Here is a 16,632-nt window from a genome sequence, read left to right as displayed (position 1 = left end):
CGGAGAATATTAGACTTGTACTTGTGGTTTTTAGACACCCTGCCAGCAGGCAGAGCTGGGGAGAGTTTGGACTGCTGCATGACACTAATAAGACAGTGATTTTTAAAGTAGCCTTATCTACAGCAGACACAGTTAAGATTAGTTGCAAACTGCGACCAACAAGCCATGAAGTTGTACAGCAGGGGTTCCCAAACTCAGCTTCATTCAGGTGGTCTGCAGCATGTCTGCATTCAATATTCATATCAACCTCCAACTGCATCTGTATTGCTTTTTATTTCTCAAGCTGCATTTTACTCTGTTGCAATCTGAATCCTGTGGAATGCAAATTGCAAAGTATCAGATTCAGGGCTTTTTTTCTAAAAAAAATGTTTAGGGGTACTCTCATTTTCCTACTCATATTGACAATACTGCCCCTCAATGAGGCCAAACTTAAACTCACAAAATGTTTAGGGGTATGCGTACCCCTGTGTACCCCCAGAAAAAAAGGACTGGTCAGATTAGTTTCTGTTTCTGTACACACAGAGGAGGCAGCAATGTCAGTTTAAGGAACAGCTCAAGGGCTCCAATCTGTGAGAAGCTGGCAATGCATCAAACAGCAGCATTTTATAGGGAAGTACAGGATACATGTGCATTTGGAGAACTTCATGTGAACGCAGTGAGTGCACAGCAAATGGGAGTGCAAACACAACCTTTGTATAATACAGTAAAGTAAAGCAGTATTTTGTCAGGATAAGCAATATTGCAACATAAAAACATAAGGCTTAAATTTATTTTGAAAATTGTTTCAGAAATGGATAGACTTAAAAAAATAAATAAATCTGTTCGTTTGTTTTCTATAACAGCTTACTGAAATGTAAATTAGTTGGATTCACAATGCAATGCCTCATTCATTAGAGGTTCCTGAGCAGAGGTTGCAGGGCAACATTTCAGGGATGCTGTAGTAGTGGATTCCCTGCATTCGTAGGGGGTTGAACTAGATAACTTTTGAGATTCCTCCAATGCTCTGATCTATAGTGTTGTTCGTGTTTATGACGTAAAATCTCCACGAGGAAGATTCTAGTTTGAAATATGTCCATAGCATAGCCTCCTGTTAACTACATGCCATATGCCCACTGCCTGGACTGCCTTCATGGAATGATAAAGGTTCTGCAGAGGCATCCTTCTATTTTGCAGGGGGGTTTTCAGTTCGTCACTGATGCATACTCAAAATAAATGAACCAAACACAATGAGGATTTCTACACCAAATCCAAAGCATACCACCACTGTGTTCTCTGCGCACTGCACAATTTCTGTTGTCTTCCTGTGCAGTGTCTGCCTGCACAGAGGCAGAGTACTGCCCTAGAAGGAGTTCAGCAGCAGCTGGGAAAGAGATGGAGCCACAATCCCAGCACCACATTCCAAAGATTAGATTAAAGCTCAGCATTGATTCGTGCAGCTTGGCTGGCTCCAGTGAAAGTTAAAGCGGCAAGAATGATGGGACCCTGGTTAATCCAGCAGTCAAGAGCTTCCAAAAATAAAGTGGGTCAGAGGGACACGAGAAGGGGTATGGAAGAGTTATCACTCATCAGCTCAGGATTCCCATCCCCACAATTCCTCCCTAAAATGTCAAAGGTGACAGTGATTGGTCTGGGGTGCATAGTAACCAGGGAGGGGAGAAAAACAATACGCTTCCTATGGAAAGTATTCCATACCATTGAAAAAGCTGATCATAGATTGCATTATAGCCCCTGTTGTCTCTGTCTCATTTTTATAATAAAACCCCAGTCCAAGAGGCAGTTGTCAGGTGCTTGCTACAGAGGCCCAATGAAATCACTGCTGCTTATGCCACAGACCAATTGGTGTGTAAGTTTCTATGTAAGTGGTCTTTTTAAAAACAGTTAAAAGGAATGGACGGAAATCTCATATAGGTATGAATGGAATTTTGTTGCTCTTAAAGAAGCAGCTCAACTTTTTAAAGCAGCAAAAATCTCTAAAGATGCTGGGTTCTATATCATATGTCCAATAGTGCCTTTGGCTGCTTTGTGCAAGTAGAAAGCACTTCTGTGCATCCACCCAATTTTCACTAATCCTCCAATCTTCTGCAGCACTCTGCATCATGATACATATTGTTCTGGAGGGTCCCCCACCTCTCAGGAGCAGCTTGGAGCAGGGAGAGAAGTGGCTGCAGTAGATAGGGGCAGGTCAGTGAAAACAGAATGCCTAGCCTTGCAAGAGCAGAAATGCTTTCTGCTAGTGCAAAGCTGCTCCCTGTTGATAGCTCCACTTTTCATACTATGTTCATAAATTGTAAAGTGTGAATGTGAGGAATACATATTCTCAAATACTGTGCAGGAAAACTTGATTTGTTGAAGCACATTTGTCAAACACTGGAGAGTTGAAAAGGGTTCTGGACACTGGGGAGCTGCTATGTGGTTCCCAACGAAACATACCAGGGGGGAGGGAGAAATAAAAATGTAAGAGAGCAAAACGTATACAGTTAACTATTAAATAAAATCCAGCATGCACTTATTTAAAATACTGTCTTGCATTATTAATGTTTTTATTATAAAAATGTATGTTGGAATTTTTCAATCTTTATAGTCTAAATTCTACATGAAAGGTATTCAAGGCAATCTCCATCCTCAGGAAGTTTTGGATAGCTCAGGGCAGAGCAATGCAGACATCCCAAACTTTTGCAGATCAAACTAGCTTGTAGGCAAGCTATATATTTTTTCAGAATGCATGTACAGCTGAGCTTCAATAGGCAAAATCTGCACATTTCACATCACTTCCTCCTGCTCTGGACCCAAATCCACTGGGTTCAAAAAAATTAGCCATTTTTATACTTGTTCAAAACCAGCTGCGTATTCCCTGCCTCAAGCAGGCTCCTATTCTCAATTCATGATCATCAGTATCATTTCCCTTTGCCCCAATCTGCATTCATTTTTTAAATATCAAATTGCACCACGGCAGTATTGGGCCTAGTCCCCTGAGCAATTCCACCTGAGCAAAACATCTCCAGATAGACTGACTGTGGAGAAGAAAAAGCAGCCACCTAAAAGACATAATACTTCTCCTATATATTCCTTATTAACTAATGCTATCATATTCCAGTGTATTGGAAACTTCATAGATCCTCAACAAAAGGCAGTACAATGTACTCTCAGGTTTACTCTCAGGTTCAAGAACAACTTCAATCATTCAGATTATTTTGCGCTAGCAGAATATCTCCCCCAACATACTTTCGGTGTGTGGTGCTGATTCCAAACAACTTTCAGTCTGTTTTTCAGCATATTCCCCAGGGCAGAAGTAGCTAACTTATAGTCTAACAGCATCTGTAGGGTCACGTCTCCCTTCATTCCTCACTACTGGCCATGCTGCCTTGGGCTAATGGGAGTTGCAGCCACATCCCTGCCCTATGGAAACAGGCATTTTAAAGGATACAATTTTCATATGTATGTAAAGGTTTCAACAAAAGACCCCATCAACCTTTGGCTCAACAACCAGTCCATTTTTTTTAAAAAAGCTAACGGCATTGTGCCTTCCTCCTCCTGTCTAGTCTGGAAGAGTGGTCCCTCAAGGGCAGGAGGAGGGCGAACTGTCCAGGGACATTGGTCAGTGACCAGCCTTGCTTGAAGCCAGTTTTCCATCATGGCTGTGGATAAATAGGTTACTTCTGCATTCAGGATTTTCCATCCATCATCCGCCCACACTGAACTCGTCACTTCATACTTAAAATATAAAAGGGAGGCAAGGGAGAGGCCACAGCCAGAGTGAAAGTGAAGAGGTGACATCCGAGAGTGCTGGAGTCATCCTAGCCTGCACCCAACCCTGTCGTTGCTGCCATTCCATATATAGCTCCTGACAACTGTGTCTAGGGCTGGAACTTCCAGCTCTCCCCACCACCATCTCCTGTCACATTTCTGCATCTGAAGCCTGAGCACAGCTCTTGGCCCCTGCTGTCGCCTTTGGACATCCACTGCAACAGGATGGCTGAGAAGCAGGAGCAGCCGCAAGCCTCCCAGAACGGCGAAAAGACTGAAAATGCAGAGAACGCAGAGAACGCAGAGAACGTAGAAAATGCAGAGGAGGCCGAAAAGCCACAGGAGCTGGAGGAGCTGCCACCCTTCGAAATTGTAACAGGGTAAGAGGTCTGTTTTATCCCATATTCAACGGCAGCAAAAAACACAGAAGACAAAAAGAAGATTTTTCCAAAAGTTGGCCACCGCAATGTTTGCAGGGTTTTGTTTTTTTAAAAAAGGGGTCTGCCTCAGGTTCAAGGTTTTACTGCTCTGAACGACGACCCATATTATTTCTAAACTTTGTGGTGCAATACAGAGATTTAAATGTTATTCAAGCAGGATGAACTCACAGCAAGTATTTATTTTACGATTATCATTTATGGCACTGAAACTGTTATTGTCCCTCAGTGGGGGAAATGCTCACCTGTGGGCTTAATCATATTGCAAGAGGTTGCTGGCTGTGTGCCCTCCCACGAGCCAGCAAGAATGTCATGCATTTGGTTAACCTTTTCCACATATGCAGCCTCATTAAAATGAAAAAAGAGGAAACTTTCTGAGTAGGACTAGAGGGACTTTGCATCTATTCCAACTCTGAAACAGAGAGTTATAGCTGCAATTTTTGGTTCGTATCTAAGCAGATAAAATCAAATTGTTTAAAAAGACCAATAGCAGAGGTGAATGCTAAGTCATCTGAGAGATCTAACAGGTTTTTATACAATACAGCAGGCATATAATGCAATCAGAAAATCTTTAATCATAGAGATTGTTTCATCTGGAAAAACCTTTTGAGCCACTGTCTTTAAGCATTAATAATATTTATCACAGTACCATATAAGTGTGATACTTAAGACTTCAACTACAATATGTAGTGAGAAATTCACCAATATTATACACCTTTATCCTCCTACCATGATCTCTATGCCACGATATTCAGTTCCCAAAACAAATCAAAAGTGGCCATAAACTGTAAAACAAGGATCTGAATTTGCAGTAATAACAGCTTAGCTAGCAATTTGAGTTTGCAACACTGTTTGTCGCTATGCTCTGTATTGGTGTTGCAGAGGAAAAGAATGAGGCCCACCCAACTAAATGCAGATGAATAGGGCAAGGTGCTAATCCCCAAGACAATGCTTTGTTATCATCCAGAGTCTAGGTGGCTCCTGGTTTCAAGTTTCATACACTTATGCTCTTTTGATGTGTATTACCATCTCATTCTATTCTATGGAGTTAAGCCACTTCTGGGTGGAGCTATGGTTTAAGGACTAAATGTTATTCATTCCTTGGTCTCTACCAGAAATAGCAGCAAGAGAAACTGTAAATATAAACTTTTGACACCACTAATTGCTGAATTATTTGGGTTTAGGTGCCCAAGGCTGTAATCCTACTTTACACTCTTACCTGGCAGTCCCATTGGAGCTAACTTCTGAGCAGACATGAACTGGATTGTGCCATAAATGATCATGGTGCATATATTAAAGACACACCTGTTTACAGAGGCATTCCTTTGATCTTGCGACCAGATGGGATTGTTTCAATGCGCATTTCAATTATGGATGTTTTTATTTTAATGTTTCAATGATATCGTTTTATTGTGTATTTTAATTTTGAATGCTTATATGTATTTTAATACTTGAACAACTGATTTTTACAATTAAGTGGCATTAAGTGGTATATAAATTTACTTATCAACAACAACAGCAGCTTCATGCTACCATATGTGTTTCATGTCTCTCAGCCTGGGTAGCTCAGCTGGTTAGAGCTTGGTGCCGATACTGCCAATGTTGCAGGTTTGATCCCCATATGGGACAGCTGCACACTCCTGCATTGCAGGGGTTAGGACTAGATGATCCTCAAGATTCCTTCCAACTCTACAATTCTATTATTTCAATTGTTTATCAGTTGATTGTGATACAAAGCAAATAGTTCTGATAGCTTTACTAAACCAGCAATAGAACCATGGACCTCTGGGGAGTTGGGAACGGGCAGTGTTATTTCATTTCTGACATTTATACCCAGTCTTTCTTCAAAGGAGCCCAAGGCGGTGTACATGACTGCTCATTTTATCTTCACATCAATTCCATGAGGTAGGTTAGGTTTACAATGACTAGCTCAGGCTCACACACAGTAAGCTTCATGGCAAAGTGGGGATTTAGATCTGGATCTTGACACTCCTAGTATGACACTGTACCACAGCACTATAGCTGTGTGCAAATACTGGATTATTAAAAATAATAATGCTGTTGAGATGGACATTATTATTGTTACTATTACTACTACTGTACTACAAAAACCAGGTTACACTATTTCAGCTCTAGCTATAACCTCAGTTTTGTAAGAATGAACCCCAACAATTCCATCTAGTCCAAACCAAAGATGTTCTTACAGATCTGCACAGTTATCCCACTCCAGTGCAGAGAAGGGATAGTGTGTAATTCAGTGGCAGTCTAGAGGGCATTTGCATCCATAATGTCTTAGCTTCAATTCCTGGCATCTTCAATTAAAAGGATCAGGTAGTAGGTCTTGACTAAACAACAAGGAACTCTGGCAATTTACACATTAGCGGCTTAAAATGTAGCAAGGCTGCTTTGCCCTGCTGTGTTTCACGTTGCACTTGCTCATTGATGTACATACCAGAGATGGGCAGGGATGTCTTCACCTGGTGCCCACTACCTGCTTGGCTTCCCCATGTCCGCAACCCACCCAACCCTGGAACTCCTATTCATGAAGCTGCTCGTGTGCTGTCATCAGCACATGCATAATGGCTGTCTAAAATGTAAAGATTTCAGTTTAACCAAGGGAATGTGGCTTACATTTCCAAATTGGACAGATGGAAGCTGGTCTGAATGAAGACATCAAACAGCAGCATTCCTCAGGAAGCTACAGGTTGGATGTGGATTGTGCCAACATCACATATACACAACTTCAAACACTAGCAATAGAAGTTCACTGGAGCAAGGTCATGTATCCAAAGCTAAAACCTTCATATTCTGTTCTGAAGATGCTCATTGTTTGTAACTTATTGTAATGCTTTTGCTAGGTAGAATCATGCCTTTGCATGAGGTGAGGCATTCTGCCAATATAATTTAAACTACTATCTTGTAGCATGCCCAGTCTTTCAGAGAGACATCCGTGTTCACAGGCTCAGATATCGATACTGCCACTTAGTATTACAATATTTAAGCATTCTTTCCAAATAATTTCTTGTTGCTTATTTTTAGGCTTTAGTAGGCTCAATTTCAACTTATTTTAAAAAATGAACTAAATATAGGTTTGAAACAAAACAGGCTTGCAGAGAAAACATACACCGGTGACATATTCATATGAACTGCTATTGGTACCTCCAAAGTTCTTCTCATCTTTGTCAAATGAGAAGCAGAAGGTAAAAATGTATTATTTGCCTAAGATCAAAGGAGTTCATAGTGAGCTGAAATTTGAAACCAGTTCTAAGTTCAATTACAATTCAGTAACTGCTTTCCATGGGTAAGGTTAGGCAATACAAGCAGGGCTGGATTAAAACCGTTAGAGACCCTATGCACTGAAAAAATTAGTGCCCTCATATGTATTTCAACATAAGAATACTAAACCATATCCCCCCACCCACGTGTGTGTGTCTGTAAGAAAAAAAATCAAGTACATAGAACTCAAAAAACATCAAAAATAAAACATAGATTTATTGCAACATTTGATGGGATCTTATTTCCTTGCATTATTTTGATCTTTGCTATGCCCCCTGGTTTAGGTGGTAATAAGGAATAAAAAATAAAACAGAAAAATGGGGGAAGAATGTGGAGTGGATGCAAGAAAGTCTAATAAATGTCTGATTTTTCCCATGATGTCTACCTTTAAAAAAAAATGTCAAATGTCAAATTCTTTATTAAAAAAAATCTGGTTTTTGTGCCCCTTCTTTGATGGTACCCAAGCACATGCTTAGTCTGTATGCACCAAATATAAGAGGATACACTATGAATTCAGTGGTCTCATCAAAGCTTTGAGTATCTGCAGCCAAACAAGCAGGGCATTTTTCTTCAGAATGTTTATTCTTTAAATATCTTGCGCTCTACGACAGCATAACCCCTGCAGCTGCAAAGAGAAATCTCAGATCAAATTTTCTATTTATTTATAAGCTTCAGTCTGATGAAGCCAGTCATCTAGCTAATGAGGGGATTAAAAACACCAAACATACCAGCATTTCTGCCTAATTATCCCATGGCAGTTCAAGCATTTCAATTGCCATTTGTAGATTAGAAAAGCTTCACAGTGTCTTGCCAAGTTTTTTTGATGCTGTCCCCAACAGGTGCAGCAGCTGTGGAACCTGCACTGAGAATCTGACCAATCTTTATAATTAAGAATATCCTCCTATCCCTTTCTATAGTGTTCTAACTCTTCCTAAAGCTGCCACGTACATTTCATATGACTCCTACAGATACATTAATTTGCACTGCATCCTTCTGCAATGGAAATTAAACCATCAGACAAATAGCTTCAGCCCAAAGGATGGAATAACACAAAGTGCAAATCCTGCTCTCTTCTCTTTGGCAGTGGCAGACTGCTGTCATGATCATGAGGATACCTGATACTGTGGCTCCAAAGTCCCTCAAGACAGCAAGCAGCACGTTGTTTGGCTCTTCATAGTGTTCGATCAGTTCCATACACACAGAACTTAGTCCTTACAACAAGCCTGTGAAATAGGTTAAGCTAAGAAATTGTGCGCTTCATAGCTGAATAGTGATTTGAACCTAGATCTCCCCAAGTCATAATCTGACACTCTTACATCATACTGGCTCTTACATTACTAGTTTCTCAGACAATTTCACAAATGGAGTTAAGCTAGAAAATTATATAAACAAAATAATAGGGCCTGATAGACAAGAAACAGTGGGTTGCTGCGCATCACCATAATCTAAGAGAGTGCTTCCAGACTCATCATGTAGAAGGAATACACAGCATTCAAATATTAGAACCGCAAAGCAATGAGATTTTTTTTTTAAAGGAGATATCTTAAGGACAATAAATTCACCAGAACTCATAAATCATACCTCATAAATCAACTTGGAATTTCAATTCCAATGTTTTTCACAAGTATTCCTTGCATGGGAATAACTTAAAAAGTACTCCTGTAAGGGGACAAGGTAACACAGAGAGGATTTAACTACGTTTACAACAGAGCTCTAAATATCCAAATGTCTAGTTTCTAGTTTCAAGGAGTCATCCAATGCAGTAAGATTTATATAGCTCATTTACTTCACTGGTAAAACATGGATATATGTATTTCCCAACACTCACATATATATTATGCTCGGTCCTCTTTAAATGAACAGAAATGTGCAATAAAGAAAGAAATAATTAACCTCACATAGCAAATTGGGGGAGTAAGTCAGTCAGCCAGCTATTATGTCCCTTCTAGCCTCAGAACTGCAATGAACTATGAATTTTAATGTGTTGTAGAAGTCCCTTGAGCATTCTGAATCACTGTTAGGTTAGAAGAGAACAGCTATTGTTAGGGGCAAGTTGAACAGCACACAAGATAGCTTGAAAGGCAACTATGTCACAGACGTGCGCGTATGTTCTGATTTATGGGATGTGTGGTTTCATTTCCCCTTGCCCTTTCAGTGATGAATAACTAAGCGTTTCAGAGCTGCAGGGGGCACAAGCAATCTGCTGCAATTTCTGATTGCTAAGGACAGAGGCTTCAAAGCCTTGAGGCAAGATCTGTTTAAGATATTTTCCAGCACCGAGTTTAGAATCCACACACACTGGAATATGCACTCTGCACTTATGTGCAATTAGGCAGAACATAGCAGACACTATAGAGATAAGCACCACATCAAACAGTGCAGCTATATTGGCATCCACAATGAGCAAACAGTTTTCATGGGTGTACCGGGCACTTAAAATCCAAGAAAGTCTAGGTGGTAGCCAAGCTAGCACTCTCCAAATATTGTGGACTACAACTTTAATCACTCCCAGCCACCTTGAGTAGTGATCAGAGATGATAGGAGTTGAAGCCCACCATACTAGCTTGCAACCCCTAGTATACCCTAATGCTACCTAAAAATTTGCCATTCATTTTGCATGTTAAACTATCCTTGCTTTGAAGCCAGTGAACCTGAGCAATTCCATAAAAGATGCTGTACTGTCTTTCCTGTGGTAAACTAACAAACCAAACTATGGCACCTTAAAGAGAAATTGATCGATTTACATTTTGAGCCTCTGAAGGCCAAGAGCCTGTTACATCTGGTACATAGACAGAAATATGAAGATGAATTCACCTGGCAGGAAATACAGTGGAGCAAAGCCCAGTTTTATAAGATGGGACTTTGAGAGAGATAAATGGGTGCACTTACTTAGATCATATAACTTAATACTCTGTTAAAAGAGCAAAGTGAAATGCTGAAGCCCCACACAGAAGAATGGACATACATAGAGCTGGTTTCATATGCTTCTCCTACTTCAGTGGGAGAAATTCAATGTAGTGCTATGGCAATAGTTCTGTCAGTGCAAGCTTTCCAGCTTGCCAAACAGAACATCTTCCTCTCTGCTTCCCATGCGCTGTTCCGGAGGTTCTCTCACACACTCAAAGGGGGCATGCAGGAGGAGATTGGGGAGGAAGCCCTGTTGTACTAGCAGGAGCCCGTGCTGGCTTCCGCTAGCAGGACTTGCTAGCTGAATCCCACACAATAGAATGACTAGCTTCTACAAGGCAACTATCATGGAAGATTCCAAATCTTGATCCATCTATGAGTCAATCAGAGTCTGAACTTAAGCTTGCTGCAGAAAGGTCAGAGAAGGTTCTTTGAGGTACAAATCTCACTATGGGATGGAGGGAGAGAAGAAAATATGTACTGGGATTAAGTGCTAACTTGCGTGCATTACACCAAGAGTAATTCAAGATGGGGCATCTTGGATACAAGAAAGGAGCTAGAAAAGTAAAGGAAGAAGCGAAAAATCTTAATAGCCAGTAGATTTAAATGAATATAGAAAAATAAAGCAGGCAGGTGAATAGCTCACCAATAGTTTGTAGATATTTACTTTCAAATCACTTTAAAACCACAAAAGGGGAAATTAGCTTGTGTATATCAGCAACAGATTACTTGAAAAACAGCTGATGCAAGCACAACCTGTCCTCTAAGCTGGAAACATCTGACGACATACTTCCTCCAACTTTTCCCCAGTTCCAATAGCAACTCCCTTGTGGTTATACCAAAGCTTTTTCACCAACTTCTACCATAAACCTCCAAATTACTTGAACATGGAATTAAATACTGTATCTTCAGGAAATTTAGTCATTGCCCAATTCTTCTATGTCTCAGGCCTTAAAGGGAATAACATGGTTACAAAATTACCTTAACACCACCAATAACTCTGAAATTAATGGATGAAGGGGGTTGTGTGTTATTAGGTGTGTAACACTGAGGCTTTCTTTCACTCTTTTATACAGGGAACGGCTTCCAGCCTTCTTTTTCAAGTTCCAGTTCAAGAATGTAGAATACAGTTCAGGCCGGAACAAGACCTTCCTGTGCTACATCATAGAGATTCAAGGCAAGGAGTCAAAAACCTTACGGGGCTATCTGGAGGATGAACATGCAGCAGCCCATGCAGAAGATGCCTTCTTCAATACCATCTTGCCTACGTGTGAATCTGGCCTACGCTACAATGTTACCTGGTATGTCTCTTCTAGCCCCTGCGTCGGCTGCGCTGAGCAGATAACTAAGGCACTGAAGAAGAACAAGAACCTGAAGCTCTCCATTGTAGTGGGCCGTCTCTTCATGTGGGAAGAGCCTGACATTCAAGCTGCTCTGAAGAAATTGAAGACAGCTGGCTGTAAAATGAGAATCATGAAGCCTCAAGACTTTGAGTATGTATGGAAGAATTTTGTAGAGCAGGAGGAAGGTGAGGAACCTAAGGCATTTACACCCTGGGAGGACATTCAAGAGAACTTCCTATATTATGAAGAAAAGCTTGCTGAAGTTTTGCACTGAGGTTCAAGTAAGTACAGTACCGTAATGAATTCTGAAAACTAATTTCAGAAAGCTTTCTCCTTTTTAGAGTAGTTTCCCAGACCATCTAACTCATGAAAAAAATACATTTTGTTCTATCCAATGTTAATAAGATAAAGCAAAGAGCTGGAGACATTTTTTTAATTTTCCCCATTTCAGAAGAGCCATACTGAAGTCTATTTCATAAGCTACATGAGAGGTCTAGATGCCTATCAAAACTATTTCTGTATGGCAGATACCCTACACAGCTCCTGTGCATATGTGGAAGACCAACTGCCCTGCCACATGGCAGAAGTTTTTGCAGGTGCCCTGAGTGTAGCATCTGAACAGAAAGTTGGCTTCAAACCATCTCAACCTGTGACTCTTCAGATGTTGTTGCACTCCCAACAACACCAGCCAGCATAGCCAACAGCCAGAGATTATGGGAACTGGAATCTAACAACATATGGTGGGCCAGAGGACCTTGGCCTACAATGACTTGCAGTGGCTCTCCAAGATTTCAGATAAGAGCCTTTCCCAGCTCTACCTAGAGATGCCAGGGATTATAACTGGGCATGCCTCCAGACCATCACTATTTTGCAGAAGGGATTCAAGCACATACTTAAAATTTAGGCTTGTGCAATTAAAGTGGATTAATACACTGTGTCACCCAAATGTGACAAATCCACATAAAAAAGACTTTTTGCAGTTGGAAATGCACTGAAAAATCTTGGATGAATGAATGAGAAACGGGAAGATATATAAACACCTATAAGCAGTTCAGGATGAATGCTCACTGTTGTATAACCACCCCAGAAGCAAAGCAGAACTAATGTTCAAAAGAGAACAAACATAGCCTAAGCTCCATGTTAGCTTTGTGCCATCAAATCAGAATGAATGCTCAATAAATAGGTTTTCAAGAGGAGCCCTGGGACCTGCTGCATGCAAAACATGTGCTCTACCATTAAGCTATGGCCCCATCCCCTGGGCTGTATCTGCTGCTCTGTCGGAACAGGTAATCTTATTATATTATACATCACAATATACAACAAACAAGTTCTAAAGGCATACTTCAAAAGACATTATTTTTTCTGCAGTTTAGATTCATTGCTTTGAATCCCATCTATTTAAAACAGGCATTGAAGAAAACAGATTAAAATATTATGGAAAACAAGTGCTAATAAAGCAGGCACATGACATTACAGCAAACCTCATCTGGAACCTCATCAGTATACAATCAAAGTCCTATACCAGCTTCCATATCAAATGTCAACAGGAATCTTAGGCACCCCATTCTAAGACAAAACCTTATTCTAAAACGCAAGATGTGCCACATGGAATTTATGCTAGGAACTTGGCAAGGGGTGAAGAAAAACATCCGGCAAACACCCCACCCCAAGCTAAAGGAGAGCTATATTATATCATTTTGTCCATTATGCAAGAGGAACAAACTGGTGAGGCATTGGTTATTTTGAGCAATAAAGCCCCGTACATTTGAGAAAAGCAACTCAAGTCTCCCTTTCTCTCCCCAGGGCCAGCGTGTGTGAAGTTTGCCAACCCTATGGAGAGACAAACATGATATACTTTGACATCTGGGACTCCCCCTTCAGTCCTCCAGAGCTGCTTTGAAAAAGAAAAACAACACCACAAGTCTCTGGTTGACATGTCGCCTTGCTGACTAAAAATACATTTATTACGCTGCATGTAGGCATTTGGTTGTTTGAAATACATAAACCTGCAGTGCTGCTGCTCACATGGGAGGAAAAAGCATTATGCTATGGAATGAAGTTAACAATCTGCAGTGCAAAGCTTTTCATCACTGAAAACTTTAAGCAAAGAAGTCAAACCACACCAAAGAGCTCCTTACCAAAACAATAATGCAAATTAAATAAGTTTAGCAAATGTGGTACTCTTTTATCATTTCAGATCTTCTTTAAGAGAGCATAAAATAAGTATACGTAAGTCCTGCTATTCAGCCACTTGCTATCTGACAATTCACTTAGAATTCTGCCCAAATCTTGCTATACACTCTGCAGATTCACTTGTTTGAACAGTCGGCTTCCTTACATGTCTACCCAGCAGGAAATCCCATTACATTCAATGGAATTTACTTTCAAGTAAAGTGGTATAGGATTGCCGCCCCAAAGGTAAAAAACAATGGTCCCAATCCAGAAACATGTGGCAGCTTGAGTCCTTCTTTTCAGCATGGCCATTCTTCCATACCAGCTCCAGTTTGGGGAAACATCTGATGTACCTCTGAAGCAAAGCAAGGAACAGCTCATAGGAGAGAGGGGTGCCAAAATTCTGGTAGACCTACATAAACCTTTGCATCTGCCTAAAGGGGTTCTCTAGATCACAGAATGTATTACAATATGATGAGAAATGTATAATAGCATAAACCAGGGGTTCTCAAACTGTGGAACCAGTGTCTGCAAACTTCATTCAGATGGCCCATGATGTGTCTGTAAAAATGCGATTAAAATGCATACTGCATCTAGCACAGTGTGCTACAACAGGCAAAAAAAAAAATTAAGTGGTTCACCAAGACCCTTTGAGATTTTCATGTGGTCCATGAGAAAAATAGTTCGGGAACCACTGGCATAGATCTCTTAGTTAATAAAGCAATTAATAAAGATTTACAAGTTCCCTTCCAAGATCACTGTACTGCAAAATGCTCTGTGATACAAATATGTGAAGATCACATAAATGAGATATTGATGATTTCAACAAAAGGACCACAGTAGTGACAGATTCTCCACATTAAACATATGGGGAAATGAAAAATTTGCTCCCAGAGCGTTTCTTTATTTTTGCACAATTTCTGTCTTCTGGTACATATATCCTTTCAGGGACACACTATTCAATTAATTTAATGAAATATGCTAATTGGATAATACCTATCTTATATTTATTGCACATACAGATCTAAGGGAAACAACATTTATTTTAATATATACTATAGGAGCTTTTATTTTTCTGCAAGAAGCAACCTTGAAAGCTCTGACCATGTATGGCAAGAACAAGAGCTGCAGAAGTAGAGTTTTGGGCAAGACTTAGAAAAATCCCATGTCAGATATAGAAGAGGTATTTTTTAATAGTTGCTTAATCATATTATTTAATATTGATATGTTCCTCTGCTGCTCAGCAATACCTGGTTTATGAAACAAATGGACTAAATGGAACTGATCCAGAATTCCACATGTATGCCAATATGCACAGAGCTCTTACATATGCAGAATACCCCAATAATTTCAATAGAAGTAGATCAGTGCTAGATTTACGTATAAGCTAAACAAGCTATAGCTTAGGGCCCCACTCTCTTGGGCCCCCAAAAAAAATTTAAAGGAAAAAAACCCCATGGATGTACATTTTCAAAATATAAGATAAACTTCTTAATTGTATTTCAGTTCAACAATTACTTTGATAAAATACATATTTTGTTATGTGCAAATGGCTTTAGATACCTATTAGGTCCATAAATTACCATATAGTATATATTCAACACAAAAAAAAGCGACAATTTGTTGTTGACAAAGAACAGCTGGACATATAAAGGGCCCCATTACCTTCAGTACTTAGGGCCTCATCAAACCTAAATCTGGCCCTGAAGTAGATGTACATATCAGACCTTGTATGTGCACAAAGAGATACAACACTAGTTCAAAATTAAACAGTTCACTCATTCTTGGAAAAGGTATTTTATTTACACAGAATAGGAAAATCTAATTACAGAACAGTACTTTAAACAGAGCATATAAGACCTGCAACAGTTAACCACTGAGGTCCCACAGTTTTCACATTATTCTGAAACACAGGATTGTATAGCAGAAAGTGCTACACTAACCAAAACACATCTATGCAAAGCCTTTATGTCTGTTTGTTTTTAATTTGTAAGTTTGTCTGCTGAGTAAAGCACACTCATCTGCTGGCTAGATAAACATCCCTGAAAGATCCAGTTGTAAATTTCTACAAAACACTGTCCATACTTGGACACTAATAATGGTGAGAAATGTCTGCAAGAGTAAAGAAAACTGAAACAACATCATACCATCATCTTCTTCCAAATCAGTCACAAACACAGATTACAACAGTATAACAGAGGAACTGCCTAATAATTACAGGGAATAAACTGTAATGCTAACATCTGTATCCTCAAATACTTCTTCAAGCACTGTTGAAACTTTATTCCAATCCAGGCGGTCAAGTCCGCACCCAATCCTGGAAGATAAAGAATGCCCAAGTATTCCCACACATTCATTCTTGCCAATTCACCCTTGAGAAATATCCTAAAAATTGCTATTCTGTAGAATCATCATAAAGTTTAATCAAAATACTCGTAATTGCTCCCAAGCAAAGCCAGTTAGAATTATTACTAGTCTCACATACAAATAGCATCACAAAATGAATACACCAGATCTGTCAGTCATGAATTGGTGCCCAGTTCTGAGGTCATGGAGAAATCATGGTCAGGACATCATAAATGGGCTATGCTATGTGCAGCTGCATTTCCTCCTCTTTCTGCATGCTTTGACTTCCTCTTGCTTTCTGCTTTACAGTAATGATAGTATGCCATAACATCCATATCAGGCAAACTATGATTACTGCAAACCATATTATGTCTCCAAATCTGAACTGGAAGTACTTACACCCAGTT

At 39.9% G+C, this 16,632-nt stretch overlaps 2 protein-coding genes across 10 annotated transcripts in view; one reads left to right on the top strand and one right to left on the bottom strand.

Annotated features, from left to right (window-relative positions):
• The window catches only part of OARD1 (O-acyl-ADP-ribose deacylase 1), a gene marked incomplete at its 5' end in the record, with an annotated part of 41,391 nt that overhangs the window by 18,804 nt on the left and 5,955 nt on the right, over positions 1-16,632 (bottom strand). For 7 of the 9 annotated variants that reach the window (XM_083619706.1, XM_083619703.1, XM_083619702.1 and 4 more), the window contains one exon: positions 15,661-16,196. The exons of the other annotated variants lie outside the window; for them this stretch is intronic. In XM_083619706.1, coding sequence (XP_083475832.1) covers positions 16,094-16,196 — 103 coding nt within the window. In that variant the 3' untranslated portion in view covers positions 15,661-16,093. Of the gene's footprint in view, positions 1-15,660; positions 16,197-16,632 lie in introns of those variants that run through there. 9 annotated transcript variants of the gene reach the window in all.
• Positions 3,740-14,762, top strand: APOBEC2 (apolipoprotein B mRNA editing enzyme catalytic subunit 2). Its single transcript, XM_083619687.1, has 3 exons — positions 3,740-4,124; positions 11,441-11,988; positions 13,511-14,762. The coding sequence occupies exons 1-2, from the start codon at positions 3,970-3,972 to the stop codon at positions 11,979-11,981; spliced, it is 696 nt and encodes a 231-aa protein (XP_083475813.1). The 5' UTR covers positions 3,740-3,969; the 3' UTR covers positions 11,982-11,988; positions 13,511-14,762.

This window comes from Podarcis filfolensis, assembly GCF_964270895.1.
Source record: "Podarcis filfolensis genome assembly, chromosome: 6".
In the NCBI taxonomy this organism is placed as follows: Eukaryota; Metazoa; Chordata; class Lepidosauria; order Squamata; family Lacertidae; genus Podarcis; species Podarcis filfolensis.
The sequence above is the reverse complement of the archived record's forward strand: the minus strand, read 5'-3'. Positions and strand labels throughout refer to the sequence as shown.

Bases quoted from the DNA above. Each gene is read 5' to 3' on its own strand.
- APOBEC2 (XM_083619687.1), top strand. From the start codon at position 3,970: ATGGCTGAGAAGCAGGAGCAGCCGCAAGCCTCCCAGAACGGCGAAAAG. The intron at 4,125-11,440 runs GTAAGAGGTCTG...TCTTTTATACAG, and splicing joins CCCTTCGAAATTGTAACAGG to GGAACGGCTTCCAGCCTTCT.